This window comes from Haliaeetus albicilla, chromosome 15 (assembly GCF_947461875.1).
Source record: "Haliaeetus albicilla chromosome 15, bHalAlb1.1, whole genome shotgun sequence".
In the NCBI taxonomy this organism is placed as follows: domain Eukaryota; kingdom Metazoa; phylum Chordata; class Aves; order Accipitriformes; family Accipitridae; genus Haliaeetus; species Haliaeetus albicilla.
Window position 1 is genome coordinate 30,820,287 of NC_091497.1, and position 15,781 is coordinate 30,836,067.

The 15,781-nt window shown below is 36.4% G+C and overlaps 1 protein-coding gene across 3 annotated transcripts in view; it reads left to right on the plus strand.

Annotated features, from left to right (window-relative positions):
• The window catches only part of AKAP11 (A-kinase anchoring protein 11), a 46,889-nt gene that overhangs the window by 16,060 nt on the left and 15,048 nt on the right, over positions 1-15,781 (plus strand). For all 3 annotated transcript variants that reach the window (XM_069802644.1, XM_069802645.1, XM_069802646.1), the window contains exons 4-8: positions 1,829-1,876; positions 3,365-3,499; positions 4,498-4,762; positions 5,202-9,846; positions 12,223-12,378. In XM_069802644.1, coding sequence (XP_069658745.1) covers positions 1,829-1,876; positions 3,365-3,499; positions 4,498-4,762; positions 5,202-9,846; positions 12,223-12,378 — 5,249 coding nt within the window. The remainder of the gene's footprint in view (positions 1-1,828; positions 1,877-3,364; positions 3,500-4,497; positions 4,763-5,201; positions 9,847-12,222; positions 12,379-15,781) is intronic.

Here is a 15,781-nt window from a genome sequence, read left to right on the forward strand (position 1 = left end):
TTCATTTGTGTGAAGCTGTGACTCCTGCACACTGCCCTGTCTTGTACAATGAGTTATCCCGTGGGAGGAGGAAAGGATTGGAATCATTATCTTGAGGAAGAGGAAGGGGCATGTAAGAAGACAAAAGAGCAAACACCCATTAAAAAAACCAAACCCAAACTACCAAAAAAACCCCAACAGCAACAAACCCTAAAGCCTCCCAAAATGTTCTTCAGAGAACTAGGGGTTTTTTTTAAGTCCTTTAAATTGTTTGCTATTTCGCCTCTTCTGTGGAGGAATTCAGTTCATATTGTAGGTATTGTACAGATAAAAAGATGTAGAAGTTGAAGGGTGTCTTGCAGATATTGTGCAGATAAAAGATTTAGGAGTTGAAGAAAAGATGTAGGAGTTGAAGGGTATGTTGCTCAAACAGGATCGTTTCGTAGTTAACACAGTGAATACAGTGCTGGAGACCTGTAATTTGTCTGGAGCTATTTGTAATGCTACTGTGAAGCATTGTTTCATTTATGATGTTGTCATAACTGAAATAAGGATAAGTGGATGTAAACAGGAAGATCTTTTCTGGGGGCACAGTAGCTTCCCAGCATGAGGCCCTCTGAAATAAACAAGTCGGAATTTTTCATATTTTAGTATGATTTCAGTTTAAAAGAAAGTTTGGGGTCTTTTTTGGTCACACTTTGAAATAACATACTCAGAACTCAAGTACAGTTCAAAACAGAATTGTTCTTTAGCCATTTTTTTTTCTAGTTCTGTCCATTTCAGAGATTCTGTGTATACACAAGCAAGTAGCTGAACCAGTTAATAATAAATGATTATAAACATAGTGATGTTCTTTGCTGGTTTTAAGCTTGAGAACCAACTGACTACCTTAGAGTAACAGGGAGTAGCTGCTAGAATTTAGCATGAGCTGTGGCTTGAGATTAGTATGAGCTGTAGCCTTGGGTTTTTTTTGGAGCATGCGGATACCCTATTGATTTGTCATTAGGGAAATACTAAATGAGAACTGAGGAAATCTGAAACAAAGTTTGAGTAGTGGTTGCAAAATAAGTCATGATCTGACACTGAAGAATGAAGGCAAGACAGAATACTGACTCTCTTTGGTCTGTCCGTGTTGAATGATACAAGACACGTGGAGACAGAAGAGAGGGGCAGTATGTGATAAAATATCTCCCCTGTGCACAAGCACAAAAACCTTAGGTAAAGCTGACATTTCTGACATATTCCAGGTTCCTGAGCCTGACAAGACCTTTTTTTTTGAGGTTGAATATTTTAATTCTTTTACTTTAGGGGTTTGTCTGCTTGGATATTGCATGCAAACATGTGGCTGAAGTAATCTGTTGTGTTTTGGCCTTAGGCTAAATCAATTTACATGGTAAATTGTATAATGTGCTGGCATTATGCTCTTTTCAGTATATCCAAATGCTTCCCAGTTTGTTAGCAGGGACAGATTTCAGACTGGAAATGTTTTATATGTGTCCAGCCTGAAGCAAGGACAGATGAGCACTGATCTTTGCAAAATCATGTTTATTTTAACAGATGTAATGAGGCTTGTATGTGTTGCTCAGTGTATACCAGCCAATAGGCGACTAGAAAAATTTCTGTGTAGTGGGTTTTAAATGTTGTATATGCTCTTGAGTCTGATCTGACCTTTTACAAGTCAAATAGTATAGCGTTACTATTCTTTGCTATGCTACCCTAAGGTATGGTTTTCGTGGCAGTAGACTGAAGCTTTACGGTAAAGCCTGCTGAATTTTTAACTCATTAATATCTGCAGAAAATGAGTAAGTTCTTTTCTGTACTTCAGTATATTCATGTATTTATTTTACAGATTACATTTATAGGTTTTGCTGAAGAGATGGGTACTGCTCATTTGCAGGTACAGTATGTATCTATCTATATCGGAAAATAATGTTCTTCAGCACCGGTGATTTCTTCTAAGTAGTACCTAGTTTTTTAGATGAAGGAATTTTGGTGTTTGAGAAATGAAATACATGTATCCTGAGCATTTAAAAACCTAAGTTTTAAATATTGTTGAAAGGTAGAAAATAAATATTTTAATATGTTCATCAGTGTTTTATATGTATTTAAAATACTACCTGGGTCAGCCTTTGTATTAGAGTGATCTGGAACATCTTACTTAAAGTGGGGGGGCATTTGTTTTGTGTGGAGCGTGGTTGGAGGGTGAGAGGGATTTGGTTGGTTGTGGGTTTGGGGTGGGCTTTTTTGTTCTTGTTAAAAACCTTTGTGTATCAGTATTTTGGTTTGTAACCTTCTCCTTAGTAGAGTTGTGCTTATTAATATGGTACAAGTGTCATCTGCAAAGCTAAAACTTTACTGAATTGACTGCTAGCTGTGAATTGCTGGTGAGGGACCAGGAGTCGGTATTATGGTTATGCCTTAAGATATTCTGGAGAGTTAGATGAGGAAATACTGTTTTAAAAGGGGAAGTGTAACAAACTAGTGTGGTTGTGCTGTGCCATTTTAAGAAGTTAAGGATTTAATCTTCCTGCGCAATTTACACAAGTATAATCCATAACATACATCTTTACAGTGCAATTCCACACTTCTACTTTGTCTAGATCTTAGTAGACAGAGATTGCTGTAATAGTTTGCTGATGTTTAAAAATGAATAACAGATACTCTGAATCCATTTGTATTCAGAGTTGTATCAATGTTGCTAATTAATTAAATGATAATAGTGCTAGACATTCTTTCAAGTATGAGTAAGAACTATTTGATGGTCTAGAGTCAGGTGGAATTTAGAGAAAACTGGGCTGAATAGGTTTATGGAGACTTGCTTTGGATCACTAGTGTTTACACTATTTAAAAAAAACCCCATAGATCTTTCATAGGCCTTTTCTGTATTAGTTAAATCTAAAAGTTATCCAAGATCATGCTTAAAGAAGTGCCTTGTCCCTGTTTTTGTAATAGGGGGCTAAAACACCATTGCAATAAAGCACACTAAGAGCATGTAGAGATCCTCTGAGAACCATTATTATTAGCTGAGTTCAGTGTTCTCTTTGTAGTTGTGTACCTTGTAGGATGTGCAGCTGCTTTTCAGTGCTTACAGGATTCTCCTCTGTGACTTTTAAGACTCTCTTGGCCCCTGAGAAACAGTGGAATTTCTTTTGGTAGAAGAGTGAGCTGGAGATGAGTGCAGACTGAATTAAAGTTTGTTTACATGAGCTTTACACCACAGTTAGAGAGTAAGTGAGGGATGCGGCAAGAAATAGGGGAGAAAAGAGCAGCTTTACCAAAATTAGCAGCTGTTACTATTTAGAGGGGATATGAGATCAAAACCATTAACGTTTACTTGTGATTTTTTTCACTTTATATTCTCAATGTGTTTGTATATTTAAATCAGGAGTTGGCAGCTGTTTCTGTAGAGCTTCCAGATGTTCTGAAATCACTCCAGTTGTGCAAACTAAAAGAAAATGAGGTTATATTTCTAAAAGATGTGAAGAAAACCTTGGCAAAACCTTACATCATGAAACATCAGGTAAAAAATTTTGTGTCTTCTTGCATGTCTTAGTTACAGAAGCATTATATTTGGCCTCATAAAGAGTTTAGTCATATCACGCCTTGCTTTTGGTTTTGGGCCATCGTAGCCACAGGAGTATTAATGTTGTTGTATTTCTGCAGTTTCTTTAAAATAAATCTTAGAAAATCTCAAACTTGGTGCTTTCAAGTGCTGTATTATTAACAGAATATATTTAACAAATATTTAATTATGGTGCTGATCCCATGCTTCTGCTAGGCTATAGTGCCTTTCACTGCCAGTTTGGAAAGATGAAACTTGCCAAGTTACCTGTCTGTGCTCTTCTCAGATATTGCTTTCATCCTCAGCAGACTTTTCCTCTTGAAACAGAGGTGCCAAAAATTATGAGAATGTCAGGCGTTCGTAAAACTCAGTGGGCTCTTTTCTTACTAAAAAAATGTTTACATTTATAAATGCTGTTAATGATGTAATTTTCCTTATTTTTATTTCAGTATTATTTCCAATATTATTATTATCTTAATTATATTATTTCCAATTATAAATGTTGTTAAAGCAAACTACTTAAAGCCATATCAATTAATCATATATGTTAAATTTAATTATGTGGCATGTAAGGTAAAAAATACCTTAAAGAAACAAATATCCTATAAATTGGAGTAGTATTCAACGTAAACATGCTTTGAAATACTGTCTTCCTCTAGAGATTTTTAATATGCATTCTTTAATAGATTCTTGACTACATATTATCAGGGTTGTATTACACAACCTTTTCTTTGTTTTATTTCAATGATTTCTTCAGAATGCAGGAGTTATGAAAATGAGTAAGTGATTTTAACTATCACTCTACAGAAACTGTTCCATTCATTTTCATATCTTTAAAAGATTTGTAAATTGTGTACTCTTTGTAAAAATGCATTGAAGGAATCCCTTGCTACTCCTGACAGTTGAAGTCATTCTAAGATTGTTATGTTTGTTTTCTTGTTGCTCTCTTTTTCAAGAATCAACTTCCTGAAGTGTTTTGTGTGATGAGACTGTCTCCTTCATTCCCAAGGATCAAAGTTGATTATATATTTACCTTGCTGAGCAAGTATACCACAGGCATAAGATATGCAGTGGAAATAAACCTATCGCAAAAACATCAAACAGAGACATCCCATGGAGAAGATGATGACACTAATCAGTCAGTTTCTTCAATTGAGGATGATTTTGTCACTGCTTTTGAACACTTAGATGAAGATGAGCCTTCAAAGACACAAAGTGCTGGTAAGTTCTTGCATGCTGTTGACTTGTAGAAATTGTTACTTGAAATTTAGGCTGTCAGGATTTAATGAGAAAGTAAATGTAAATAAATAATAATATTATGCAATTGAAAATTTAATTTTTTTACTCTTCTTTTCACAACAGTTTATCAACCCATAAACCAAAGATTCTAATCTTGGTGTCGGATGCAGATCAAATAGTATCTTGTTCTACTTCGTGTGCTTTAAAAATACATGAGTTTGTCAGTGATTAGATTAGTATAATAGGATTTGAAAAAAATGAAAGATTGCTTTAATCATGAAAGATCAGCTAGCATTTTGCAACTGTAACAAAGCCCAGCAGTTGCCATCAAAATCTGTCCTCAGTTTTCTGTAGTTCTGTGGGAATTCTTGGTTTTGAAGCAATCTTCTTTTTTTTTTTTTTTTTTTTTTCTTCTTTCCAGGTGCATGCAGCTTTACTTCTCGAAACCATCGAGATGCTGCTTCACAGACCATCCCTGCTCAATGTTTAGAAGCTGTTGATTCAAAGATCCTTGTGGGTTCTGCACGTCGAAAGTCGTCTGCCAGATCTTCTACTTTGATTGATATTTTCGGACTTAAGGAACTGTCCTCAGTAAAAAATTCAGTTACAACCTCAATTTCTGATCCTTGGATACAAAAGAGTTTCTATAAGCCATATAATCCTTCTGATCAAGGTGTTAACCTTTTATGTAAAACATTGTTTTCTTCCTCTCCAGCTGAATCCTCTGAGTCAGATTGCTCCAGCCCAAGCCCCATCATCTTCTTAGATGAAGAAGGCTATCAAAAAAGCTTGAAGGCAAAACTTCAGCTGCCAAAAATTCCGGTAGTGAAAGATGGTGTAGAGGATTCAGACTCAGAAGTGAGTGAGTTTTTTGATAGTTTTGATCAGTTCGATGAGCTGGAACAAGCCTTGGAAAACTCTTGTAAAGTTATTAGGGATCCCATCCTAGGGAATCCCTCCCAGAAAAGGAGGACTGCACATGAAAAAATGTCTTCTGCAAGCATTACAATGAATCCTCAGAAATTCAAGTTTGATCGTCCCACTCTCCCAGCCAATGTAAAGAAACCAACTCCTCGTAAACCAGAATCACCATATAGCAGCGTCTTTGATGTTCCGGATTCTCCTCGCCCAGTTAAAACATCAGGGGAAGAGAATGGAGGCTTGTTCAGCCCTATTAGATCATCGGCTTTCAGTCCACTAGGGAGCTGTGGTTCTTCTGAATGTTTATGTCGAATTAGTCTTGGTGGAGATGGGACAGGTCAAAATCACCATGATGCGGTTTATAATAGTTATTCAGCATATGCTGATAGTGTTTCATTTGAAATACTGGGTTCTGTTTTTCATTCTGAGTCCTCATCAGAACAAGTATGTGTAGGAAATAATTTAAAACACAAAGGGATTGCTTTGAAAGAGAAAAAAAGTCAAGCTGCAGATCTCAAAATGAAAACTAGTAAGGAGCCAGATAAACAAGCCAAATCTAAACATAAGTCATTAATGATTAGAGATAGCATTCAAAAATTTGCAACTGAATTAGTTGAAAAAAGTTTTGGCAGTGCATTTAAAGACCTGCAAAAAGGTGTTTCTTCATGCACCAATGCACTTTGTCATTTGGCTGCTAGGTTGACTTCTTCGGTCTTTCAAATGGCTTTTTATGAGATTGGAAGACGTAGAGCGATCTCCCTGAAGGAGCGTGCCATTAATGGGATAGCAAACCTTTTGGTGAGCGAAGCTATAACTGGCGCTTTGAAAGAACTGCGGCAGGTAAAGAAACAAATATTTACCAACACTGTCGCACGGTTTGCGGCAGACCTTGCTGAAGAACTTGTGTTTGAAGGAATCATGGAAGTATGCCAGTTTTCATATCCATCAACACCTATAGCTGCACAGCCTTCTTCATTTGATTATGAAGACAAAGTGGTAAGATCCTATGCCAGAGATTTGTCTGAATCTGTCATTCAGGAGGCTTTTATTGAACTATCTCAGGTTGATGTGACCTTCACAACACAAGCAGCCATTAGTGTTTCCATGGACAACATTAAATATGTGAGTGCAGAAAGTATGTTAGAGTCAACACGGACTTCTACGGTTTTTCCTGATTTTAATGATAAGGTAGCACTGAAGCCAATTCAAGATTCCAAGAAGGAATATACCGTACAGCAAGCTCTATTTTGCACCTCTGGTGTTGTAAGTTCAGTACCTGTGCCCTTAGCTGGAAAAGCTCTTTGTCAGCATCAGGTTTCCTCTGATGCTTATGAAGCAAAAGTATCCAATGCTCCGAATTCTGATGACAATATGAAAGTATACAAAGACTCAACTCATCCATTTTTCACAAGCAGAAAGAGAGAGGAGGAAGTCGCTTTCAGAAATATATACCTGACTTCAGATCATAGTCAAGGTACTGAAAGTACGCCATCACTCTTGCATAACCAAAATGATACCAAACAAACAAATAACAGGTCTGGAATGAACAATAATTCAGAATTAACAAGTGGGTCGAAAGGCATTAATACTTTCTCTGGAACTATGGTAGATATGATAGTAAATGAAGCTTATGAAGCCATAACCTCATCTAGAGTAACAAAAGCAGTAGAAGAATATACAGATTTTTTAACAAGAAAAATAATAGATAAAAAACCTTATGTGCAAAGCATTTGCGAAGATTTCCCCAAGAATATGTTTGCAGATCACTTGGCCAAGTATGTCATAAAACAATCAGTGGATGAAAGTAAAACTGTGTTGTGCAACACTAGTGAGAATGTAGCATGTAATTTGAGCCCACAGACTTACGCAGATATCAGTAGAAAAGAACAATGTGTGATAAAGAAGCAAGAGGCTGAGAAACCAAGTAATGTTTCTGTAATTGTGGAACAACAACAGATGCCTTTGAATAATCCATGTAAATTTCTTTTTACTCCAACTCATTCTGTTCAGTGTTTTTCAGAATCTAAAGATTGTTGGCAGGATCAAAAAGGACACAGGTTTTCTTCAAAATCGCCACCGCCTTGTTCCACTGTGACTTTTGGTAGGCATGTTCTAGAGGACTTTACTGACACGGGAAGCTGCTCAATAACATACTTAAACAAGCCCTCAAAAACCCACGATACTGAGAAACCATCATCAGGACCTTTAACTTACAAGCAGGCCGATTGTTTTCTGCATGCAAATAGCTTTTCTTCAGTGATGTTTGGCAGTGAAGATGCTTTGCAGATGGAAGATAAATCAAGTCTCAAAGATGGAAATACCTGTGTAATGCCTGATACACCCCCACCAACTCCTTTAGTACCATGTCAAGGTAGTTCTGAAAGAAACCTAAGAAAACTATCGAAGAAGCTCAAGGGAGAATTGGCAAAGGAATTTGCACCTGCAACACCACCTTCTACACCGTACAATCCATCTGTTACAGGTTTGTCTGAAACTGAACATGACTCTTTGGAAAATGAGGAATTTATGTTGAAACTCATGCGGTCACTTTCTGAAGAAGTTGAAAGTAGTGAAGATGAAGATCATTCTGAAATGCCTGTTGAGAAAGAGGAGCGTTCAGAAAAAACAATTCAGTATGCAGATTGCTTAGCTAGCCGTATAATTTCAATAGCGACTGAAATGGCTGCTTCCCACTTAGATGGTAAAATGAACGAAAGACAGGTTCAGTTAGGTATGCAAAACAAAAGAGGTGGATATACTGCATTTATAAATATCCCAGAAGAGATGTGCAATTCTTTATGGAATTATGCAGGTGATATGGCAGGAAAAGTAATCAATGAGGCCAAGAAAATAGTGAAATCAAGGCATTGTAAACTGTTGAGGTTGAAACGGGTTAACTGTCAGGTGGATTGCATTTATCTGAGAAAAGGCGATAAAGATTATAATTCAAAAGAACGGTGCGGTCCAGTGCAGGACCAGTGGCCCGGGGAGAGAGATTCATCTGTACTTGCTTTACCACAAGGTTCAGGCATGACAGGTTTGACCTCCAAATACCCAAGCTGTGAAAGTGTGACTGACGAATACGCAGATCATATTATTCGAGTTTTGAAAAGAGAAGGTGGTAATGCTGAACTGTTAATGGATCAGTATGCTAGCAGACTTGCTTACAGGTCTATCAAATCAGGCTTACAGCAAGCTGCTAGAAAAACCAAACTGAAATACAACAAAAAGACATTTCCTGGGCAAAATGCACCGGTAAATGGTAAGCTGGAGCTGATCAAAGCAGTGAATAAAGATGCAGTACAGCAAGTGAGAAGCGGCATTCATCACTGTGAAGACCAAACGTACAAAAGGAGTATCGGCACACAGAGAACAGAATGTACAGAGTTGTTGGATTTTTCAGAATCCCTTGCTCGCAGTATCACTTGTGATGTCAGGAAGAAATTAAAAATGTCGGGAGCATGTTTGCCAAAGTCTCTAACAGATTCCTGTCTATATAAAAAGACTGAATTTGATGAAGTCACAGGGGATCTTATTAAAACAAGATTTTCTAGGACGTTTCTTCCTTTCTCGCCAGATCATAAACTGTATCATAGTACAGGCAGTTTAAATGAAAATGGCTACAGTGAAGGCATAATTCAAGCTATAGAACAATATGCTAGGAAAGTAGCAGATGATACTCTAGAAATGAGTTTAGAGTCGGCTGTTCTCCATGTGGCTGAAAACAGAAAAAACGGGGATAGGCTCTCCTATACTGAGAAACTGTCTCCTTTTTCTGGAACTGTCTGTAGATGCTGCAGTATGAAGGAACATCGGTACTGTACAGAAAGTACGTCTCATCATCTACCCGCGCAAGAATCCTCTGTTCCAGTGAGGCATTTTCTTCATTCTGGATTGGGTGGTGCCTGTCAAAAATCAAGAGTGTTTCAGCTTGATATTCCTAAAATTCACGTTGATGTAGAACAGAAGACAGTGTTTTCTGACGACGGGGCTACTGCAGCTGTAGAGAAAGCAGGAGAGCTGAGTTACACAAGTCTGACAGCTGACAGTGGTATTGGACAAGATGGAGTGAGTTTTGCTGAAAGCCTTACTACTGAAATAATGACATCAGCTATGACTAATATTGGTCAGGCAGTTAACGTAAGGTAATATTAATTTTCTCTTACTTGTTGCATTCTGTACCAGAAAAAGCAGGATTGTTAATACAAATATGTGCTCAGAAGGCATTTTTATTTATTTATTTATTTGTTTGTTTTAGAAATCTACACTTTATGTTCTGAATGTTTTCTTTTTATTCTTCTGGTGATACTTAAATGATTCAGAACTAGAAAAAACCTACTTTTTTCCACCTGAGGGAGCTTGAAACCAAGGTTTCTCTGTATATCAGCACGCATGTGTTCCAGTAGGTGACTAATAAGTGGAACTTCCTATTTCAACTTGAAATACTGTTATTTTTACCTACAGTAGAGAATAGTAGACCTTACAGGTTTTGTTGATCTGTGAGCCGTGACAGAATCCAGGTTTGTTCCCTACCTGTGTTTTCTCTTCTGTGCTAAGAAATAAAATAACTTTATTTTTGCTTTTGTTGGTAGGACCAACATGTGGTACTGGCCAAACTAGCTATTGCTTTATCATATGAAGGCTTTATTTTGATTATGGCTGTGTTGCAATAGTGTCCTTATTGTTGGAAAAAACCCACAACCCCTTACTTTAAAGAAAAAAAAACTATTAAAACACACTTTAGCTTATAAAATAGTAATACAATAGACAAGGAACTGACTTTCAATTTCATCTGTATTTAGCAAAGGCTAATATACTGTTTCCTTTAGTAGGACTATAGATAGGAAATATGTGGCACAGTAACTTTGCGGCAAACAGCAGCCGTTCCTTAAAACAGGCTGTGCTGTGGTCAGAGTGACTTGGGATCTTCTCTTCTTCAGGTCCAAGAGCAATCTTTACCGTGGTTTTTTTTCCAATTTATAGTAATATTTATTTTTCTACTTCTTTTGTGTGGGAATTCTTCATGCTATCTATCTATGGATTTCTTTTCCTGGTTTCTAGAGGGACTTCATGATGAATAATAAAATTGATTTTTATATATTCAGTGGCTAAAAGCCACAGTGGGACCGAACTAAATTTTTCAAGGTATGATATGAAACACTTGCATACTAGCAGCATAAAAGTGCTCATAAGATGTATATTGTGGCTGTGCACAACAGGGTTGAGTCCTTGAGTCAGTGTGTGACAAAAAAAAAAGTAGTAATGTAGTGATGTTTTTCTATACTTACAGTATCAAAGATGACACTTTGTTTCTGAATCACTTCTTAAAAATACTATTTAAAAATTCTAGTTAGAATATAACAGCAATAAAATGCAGGATTCAAAGAGATACTATTTATTATTATGTCTGTGACAAGGAGGCGATGGTAGGGTTTTACTATGACAAAATTTATAAATGTTTATTGCATTGTCATCTAATGTATGCTGTGTAGTGCATATGTTTCTTGAGAAGCTGCTTTGTGTGGTGAAAAGAACTGCTGCTAGTGCTGGTACAACTAAATAAAAATGGGGGAAAAATCACCTTTGTATTACCCAGATGGGTTTGGTTCCAATTCAGGCTACATATTTGTCTGCACAAATTCATGCTCACTGGAGCAAAGTGTTATCAGTCATGTGGGTATGGTTGGATTTGTAAGTAGTGCTTCCTATGGTGGTAGTAGGATGATCATTTTTTTGAACTTTCAACCACTTCATCTGTATATAGATAATCACGGTTTGCCCCTGAAAGTTAGTTCATAACTGCATAGTGTAACTTTTTTCATAAGGAGTTCAGACTTCTTTAAGTTATCAAAATGGATCTTAGTCAGTGTCTTCTAAAGACTATCTTTTATTGAGCATACTTGCTTGATTGTTTTTTGGATAAAAAATTTAAATTTATTTCCTGAGGGAAAACTTGTGTAGAAGTCAAGCATTACTGTACTTTCTTGAAGCAGGAAGACAAATCTTTATCTACAGAAAGACCTTTTTAAAAAATGCAATCCTAACATTTTAAACACCAGCAGCACCTACCTAAACACTTTGCCTACAATAGCAGACCACCTAGGTGGTTGTACTGAAAGGAGGCAGGGGAAAATAGCCTATGGTGAACAAGTTAAAAAATGGCAAGTCTTCTGCTTGAAAAGTGTACCTTGATATACAGTCTGTAAGGCTACAATGCCTTCTGTGCTTTATAGCAAATAACCTTCCAAATGAGAGAATTATTTGTGCTGCTCCCTTTGTCTTCTAGTGAAAGAATTCCAAATAGCAATCCCTGACCTGAGCCTGTTGAAATTGCAAATTCATTTGGTTGCTCCATTTCTTGTGTTGATAATAGGGTACAAATTAATGGCTCCCCCCCCCCCCCCCCCCCCCTTTTTTCCCTTGGAATTTAACATCTTTGAAATGGTGTTCAGTTGCTGTGAATAAACTAACACAGATTGGCATGAGATGGAGTGATGTTTTTGTCTTAAATTTTTGTTTAGCTCTGTTGGAAGAGAAGGATTTCACTCTGTTGAATCTATTGTTAGCCAGCAGATGAGTCTTAGTATTGGTGATGATAGCACTGGGAGCTGGTCCAATCTAAGTTTTGAAGATGAACATCCTGATGAGAACAGCAGTTTTCTTCACCTCAGCGACAGGTAACTATAAATATGTTAGTATAGTTAAACAGATTATCTTGACATCAAATAACTTGGCATTAAGTGGTTTTCTCCTGGGGGTTGGGGGAGAAAAGATTATTTTGTCTTTAACACACAATAATTTTTTTATTAAAAATGGCTCTAATATTATGTGTTTTCTTACAAAATGTTGTCTACGAACGTTCATACTATACACTCTGTAAAATATGTGGAGTATGTATTGTCATTGATGTCAGGGAGTCACATCAAGTGAAACTGTACATATATAATTTAAGTTATTAGCAAAAGATGCAGGTGTTTTAAAAACAACCACCATGTGTAAAATACAACTTGAAAGTACTGTTTATAAGTTGTGCTCTGAAATATTAAAACTTAATCATTGAGAAGGTGTTTTATGTAAATTCATCTATTCTTGAAAAGCAGTAATATGAGCTTAATTTGCATGAGGAGGTTTAACAGCTATTTTTGTCTTTTTTGGGACTTGAATTTATAAGCTGTTCTAACTGATATTGGTGGAATATTTATGTACTACTAATCACGAACTTACAGGTGCGTAATATTGGAACTTACCTGTTCAGAGTAGTAACTTTTTCCACAGAGCTTCTCGCTACACTTCCCCTGGCTGATAACTAACAATGATTAGAATGGGAATTCTAAATATCTGCAATGTCTCTGCCTGTTGCCAGGGAAAATTATATTGAGAGTTGTGGCCTGAGCTCCTATATAAGGAGCATATGAGGAATGAGTAAACTTAGTTTTTTATGATTGATATGCCACTTATGTTACTGCAGTAAGTTCAGCATTTCTGTTGAAGAACAGCAGAAGTAGGGGAGAATTTTTTTCTTTTCAGTTAGTACTTCCAGCATCACTGAGATTAAAGAAAATATAGGAGATGTGCTTCCTTATCTAATGTACAAATAGGTTATCTGGTACCAGAGTGAACCTGATGTCTGCAGTATTTTTAAACGTCTACAATATTTTTCATGTTTTGCTTAACTAAATATTTTAATCAAATCGCTACTATAGTTTATTTATACAACTGAATAATTGTGTAAGAGAATACATTGCCTTAAAGTTATTTCAATAAAACATCATCTGTTGAAAATGAGTTAGACTTACATTATGAAATTCAGAGTATAAGGAAGAATATTCAGCATATTGGCAGTTACAAATAGTGAATAAAATATAGGTTAGTCGATGCTGGAAAAAAAAAGTGTAAAAAAAATTGCTGGACCTGTAGTGCCCATGTTGTATTTGTTTGTTTATCATCCCCAAAACAGATTTAAATGAAAAGAAGGTAATTTCTATTACTTGCAAGAAAATCTGTGCCTAATTAGAGGAGGAATAACCTAAATTAGCATTTTACTCAGAGAAGGAGAGGCATAATTTGGATAGCAAGGTGTTGGCAGAGGAAACTGGCACATGCAAATTGATCAGCTAGTTTTACAAAACTAACTGTGGATTGGTAGCAGCACATGTGTTTGTGTTGGTGAGGTTTAGCAGGTGGAAGCGGTAGGATCTGGGGTTGTTGCCCTGAGTAAAAAGATATGGGGGGGAGACCTGTAACAAAACAAGATTCAGTAATTACAGTGTGGAATGGTGTTAGCATCGTCTAAGGAAATCAAAAACTGCATGGCCGTGATGAATATTTATTGCTTTTATTTCCTCTTTTTAACATCAGCTGTTTTATTAAACAGGAAAATGCTATTCAGTCATAGAGGGAGCATTCATTATGCAGTTACAACCGTTGAAAGTTTGGTGGTTTGTTGTTTTGGGTTTTTTTCTTATGGTTAGGGCCATCTGTTTAAAAAAATATTGTGCTGATTATATGTAAACCATGTTATGAAACATTTAAATGTACTGTCAGGTAGCATTGCTTTCCTGGCAGCTATTTCTTAGTGCAAGTGGCTTCCTTGTGTCTAAGAAGCTGTCAGCAGTCTTGCTTGTACCATCTTTGAGATACTAGATATCATTAGAACAATTTGTTTGTAGTGCTGGTACAGTATCATAATGAAGTGGCATACTGAACATTAATCCAGTTTTTCTTGGTGAGGGAGGACCTCTACCTTTCCCCAAGCTGTTTTTCCAGGCTTTTTGCAGTATTCAATGGACACTGGTACTTAAGACTCCTTCAGCTGACATTTTGGAAATTATCTCAGAAAAATTATCTTCATAATATCTTTATAAAGTTAGAGATTCCATTAACGGTAGTTGAAATTTTTTTGGAACACACAGAGAAAACAATACAACAATACAAGCTACAGTGGTCCAGTTCAATTTACCTTGCTTTGCTTTACTTCAGAAAAAAAAAAGACATTTTTTGTAGTGACTCTGAAACGGTACATGCCCTCTGCATCTCAGGTCAATATATAAATTGTACTTCAGTACTTCACAGAGGATTAAACTATGTGTAAACAAGGGAGCAAGGCAACTTGGAAAGAATTATCAAAGCATGATCTCTGCAGTTCCATTTGAATGGAAATAGGAATGGAAGTTATTTAGTGGACTTGGTAAAGTTAGTTATGCAGGGGACTGCTTGCATCTTCTGCTTTGCGTGCGTAATGTTAGTGACTTAAATTTAGAAATAAAACAGTCTTAAGCTTTCTCTGTTGTTAATCTATAGGTATGGGCATAGACATAGGCTTTTCCAGGGTATGATTCAGAGCATCCAGGTTAGGTTATAATTCAGAGCAGAAGCCTCTTGCCTTTGACTGTATGTACATAATGCAGAATCTCAAAGCACATGATCTGAGTTATAGTTCCCATATATACAGTATCTATATAAAAGTTGAAAGCTTTTCTTGTAATTCCGTTGGCTCATGTTGAAGAGGTGCATGAAGCATTATAGAAGCATTATAATGCCTTTGTCTGTTTATTGCTTGTTCTGTGGTTGCAGGACTTTATTTGCAAGACTGTTAATTTGGCATCTTAAAACAAAATAAAGGTCACATTACAAAAAAGTCTCATACATTGCTATGCATTGTAATCACATGGTTCAGTATATATGATTATTTCAGACCAAGTTTGACCTCTGTAAAATATATTAATCTCTTACCTAATCAGAATAGTAGTATGCATAAGGTAATTCTGTTAGATTGCAAATACTTTTACCTTTAGTCTGAGAACTGGGGCAGCTTTTACTTCCACCTGTGTTATGCTTCTATAACTTTCAGTGAAAGAAGCTGCTTGAAAGAGGCTGTTTGAGTGCAAAGTATTGGTATCAATAGGCTATATTAAATCTTTTCTATATATGTAATTCGAACCAAATTTAATACTTCATATATACTGTGATAGTCTCACACTGTAGCTTGAGAAAGTGCTTAAGACCAGGTTTGCATTCTCTGTGCAAATCAAGTTGGTTTCTTTGGAAGTTTCTGCTCTTTAATTTTCTTTTTTTCTTTTT